The following is a 3,610-nucleotide window of genomic DNA, read 5'->3' on the forward strand; positions in this document are numbered from 1 at the left end:
GAATATATATGAATATAGCCAATAAAATACCAGCAAGTCCAGCAATCGGTGTGCAGTCGGAAGGGAAAACCCCTACCACTGTACCCAGCACGCTGTCTTTGCTAATACTTTACCATGCTAATTAATTAATTATTAAATTGAATTGCTTCTTGATATATCGGCCGTGTCAAGCATCTCATTTTTAACAACAGTTAGGGTCTTCACCCAAGCAGGGGTCTCTTTGCCCTGTGGGCGTGATTTGTAGCATTATAATGAACACAGATGAGTTACAGGACACGTGGACCTTGAGTATTTTGCCAAGTTAGCAATGTATATACAGACATACATCAACATCTTGATTTACTGCATCCTTAAGGCTTTTCAGTTCCCAGATGTCCTTGGCTACGGAATGCTGGCTGCTGCCTGTTCCACTGACTAGGTCTTCTTTCTTCCTGATTAATCTTGAAACTGCCCAAAGATCTTACACCGAGAACCATCTTGACTTAAGATAACCTTGATCTATTCAGAGACACGCACAGAGCCCCAAGGCCCCCGAGGCGGGGCGGGCGTGGCGCGGGGCGGGCTGTGGGCGGCGGAAGCGGCGGCCATGCTGCGTGGCCCGGCCCTGCTGCTGCGGGCGGCCCCGGGCGGCCTCGCGCACGGCCGGCACAGCCACCGGCAGCAGGAGCGGGAGCAGGGATCGGCCTCAGGATCAGCGCGGCCGCAGCCGCCGGAGCCATCGCTGCTGAGCTTCCTGGTGTGCCCGCTCTCCAAGCGGCCGCTGAGGTGAGGATGGGGCGGGGGAGCAGCGCCCGAGCCCTGGGCAAACCCAGGTTAGTCACTGCTCCTCATGTTTTTGCTTGGATGCTTCTCCCCCTTCCCCGACTTGGCTCGCCAGGTACGAAGAAGCTACGAACGAGCTCATTAACCAGGAGCTGGGCATCGCGTACCCCATCATCGACGGCATCCCGAACATGGTTCCGGAGGCTGCCAGGATGACGCATAAGAAGCCGCCGGCCGAGGGCTTGGAGCAGCCCTGAGGAGCCGCCGGGCACGGCGGTAACGGGGCCTGATGGCCAGAGCAGAGCTGCTGCCCTCCCTGCCCACGCTGACTGTGCTCGTTCCCCTCCTGTCCCTGGCAGGCCTGTTCTACTCCGCCAGCGTAGACGAAACCTTCCCCCAGAGCTGCATCAGCACAACCAGCCTGTGTTTCTACAGCCTCCTCCTTCCTGTTACAGTGCCAGTTTGTGTTCTTTCACCTGTGGACCTGGATGGGGATTAAGCTTTTTAGGCACAACTAGTGTGATGCCTTTGCTAACCCCTGGGCTTCTCCAAATCAACGTAATTTGTTTAATCTCATCAAGTATTGCAGTTCCTTTGAGAGAGTTTCCTTCTGGCACTATTGACTGGCATAATTTTCCTAGTAGGATCTGGAACTGAATGAAGCAGCAGCCCATTGTTAACTACTGCTAATGCAGATGAAGAGTAGGAGTAACAAGAAGCACTAATTCCCTCTGTTTTATCCCTTCAAGAGTGCTGTGCATTTGTAGTGGCACTAATTAAAACCTTAGTTTTCATGAGGAAAAACTGTACCCTGACTGAATAAATCAAAATTAAAACATGAAATTATATGAATCTCACTTTGAGAGCTGTGGGTTTTTTAAATCAGATGTGTGTACTGAAATATGTTTGTCAGAAGAGCAAAATTTAAAATAAATCAGGCTGGTGTCTAATAACAAAACTTGAGATGAGTCAAATTAAGACATTTCTTTCTTGCATGATACCCATGTCTGTATGTGCAGTACCTGCAGATCTTTTCTTTCTAGGGCCACGATGAGAGTGCCACATGCCAAGTTCTCAGCATTATCTGAAAAACTTTCTAACAGGACACAGCTATGAAGGGGGCAGGTCAATGCTACATTGAAGGTTTCTTTTTTATGTTTTGCTTTTGGGTAGTTTGTATCTGCAACACAAACCACATTCACATCCTTTACCTGCTGAAAAATGCAGAAATGAAGCACCAAGTTGTAAATGCTGCACCAGGCTGTAAATGCTATGGGACACTAACAGTGCAGTTCTATCTTTCAGGCTGCTGCTGGATAAATAATATTGTGATGTGTTTCAGGCTGTTTTTACAGGTTAATAGATCTTAAAGGTTTAAGAACATTTTAAAAAATTATGCAAAGTTTTTATTACATAAATGCATATGTTTGAAGTTGAAAGAGTTCTAAATGAGCAGTCTTACAATTGGGTATGAGCATAAAGTTTTAGAAAAATGAAACACTAGAATAAACAGTAGTTTAAACATGGAATTTAACATAACATTTTAGCTTTTGTGGTAGGAAGGGGTTTTGAGATTTTCAACTCTAAACAGAGTTCTTGGCTGCAGGGTCGCAGTGGCAGGAAGGGGTTTCGGGGTCTTGAATTTGCGCAGAGTCTTTGGCAGCTCTGAACAGAGTTCTGGCGGCAAGCGCCGCAAGGGGAGAGGGAAGGGGACTTCGGGGCTCTGATCCTAAGCAACAAAGACTACAACAGATAGTACTTTGAGAATCTTGTTTCAGCTCCCTGGCAGGGCTCTTTCCTCAGGCTGCGGAAGGTGGAGGTTGGATTGATAGATCGGATTGATCGATTGATCCGTCTACTTCCAACTTAGAGGCTTTTTATTCGTATGTTACAAATGCATATTCATACCTTTATTTACACACTACTCAATCTAAGTTCAATTCTCAAAGTTGGTAAAACTACGAAAAACTAAGAAAAGCAGTATCAAAAACTTAGGCATATAGCATATCTATTAATGCAAAAACTATATCTTGCTAACGTAAAAATTTTATCTTATGCGTAAAAATTATCTTAGTGTATGTAAAAATGTTATCTTATTTGCATAAAGTTTATACTAAAAATTATAAACAGTACTCTACTCTATTTTTGTTATGTCTAAACTATACCACTAAGCCTGAAGCTTTGAACTTTTACACTAGCAATTAGGCACTTGGAGTATGTTTTCTTAAAGCTGAAGCTTAAATCTCTACTTTATGTATGTGTGGCTTTATATATTCTAATTTTTCTAAAGGTTTTAATTCAACTCTTGCACTTCTCACTTTGTGCAGAGGATCCATAAAAACATAGACTCCAACAGTGATGCAGTGTGAAAGGCAGTGCTCACAAGAGGTGTGCCCAAAGGCTGATTTGAGCTAAGGGCAGCTGTTTATCACAGCTTATACAGTCAGTGGAGACTCAAAATCTAGAGGACAGTACAGAGCACACCCTCACTGCCTCTGTAAATAAATGCCTCTCTCAGCTGGTGTAGTGAGGAAGCAGGAAGGAAAGGTAGCTCTGGGAGCCATTGTGAATCTTCTAATTAAATGGGAAAGAAAAGCTTTGACAGCTCCAGTTGGCAAGAAAGCTCACTTGGAAAGCACCAGAACTGCATAATAGGGCACCAAGGTCCATGATTCCTGTGGCATAGGTGTGGTGCTGTCAGCGTAGGAAAACATATAACCACACGAAGGCGATCATATGCGGTTCTTTATTTGAGCGCGCGGGACACAGGGGCATGGAATGCCCAAATCTTGTGCCCAAGAATACAGAGTTGATTTGTGATTTTTATAGTTTCAAATTATACATATGT

At 44.9% G+C, this 3,610-nt stretch overlaps 1 protein-coding gene across 1 annotated transcript; it reads left to right on the forward strand.

Annotated features, from left to right (window-relative positions):
• The first annotated feature begins 549 nt into the window (after positions 1–549).
• On the forward strand, positions 550–1,614 carry LOC134563440 (phosphatidylinositol N-acetylglucosaminyltransferase subunit Y-like). The gene is given in 3 exon segments (XM_063421358.1): positions 550–765; positions 878–1,224; positions 1,226–1,614. Coding segments are annotated over 2 exon segments (228 nt in total). The 5' UTR covers positions 550–765; positions 878–1,051; the 3' UTR covers positions 1,281–1,614.
• The last annotated feature ends 1,996 nt before the right edge of the window (positions 1,615–3,610 follow it).

The sequence above is a fragment of the Prinia subflava genome, chromosome W (assembly GCF_021018805.1).
Source record: "Prinia subflava isolate CZ2003 ecotype Zambia chromosome W, Cam_Psub_1.2, whole genome shotgun sequence".
Lineage (NCBI taxonomy): Eukaryota > Metazoa > Chordata > Aves > Passeriformes > Cisticolidae > Prinia > Prinia subflava.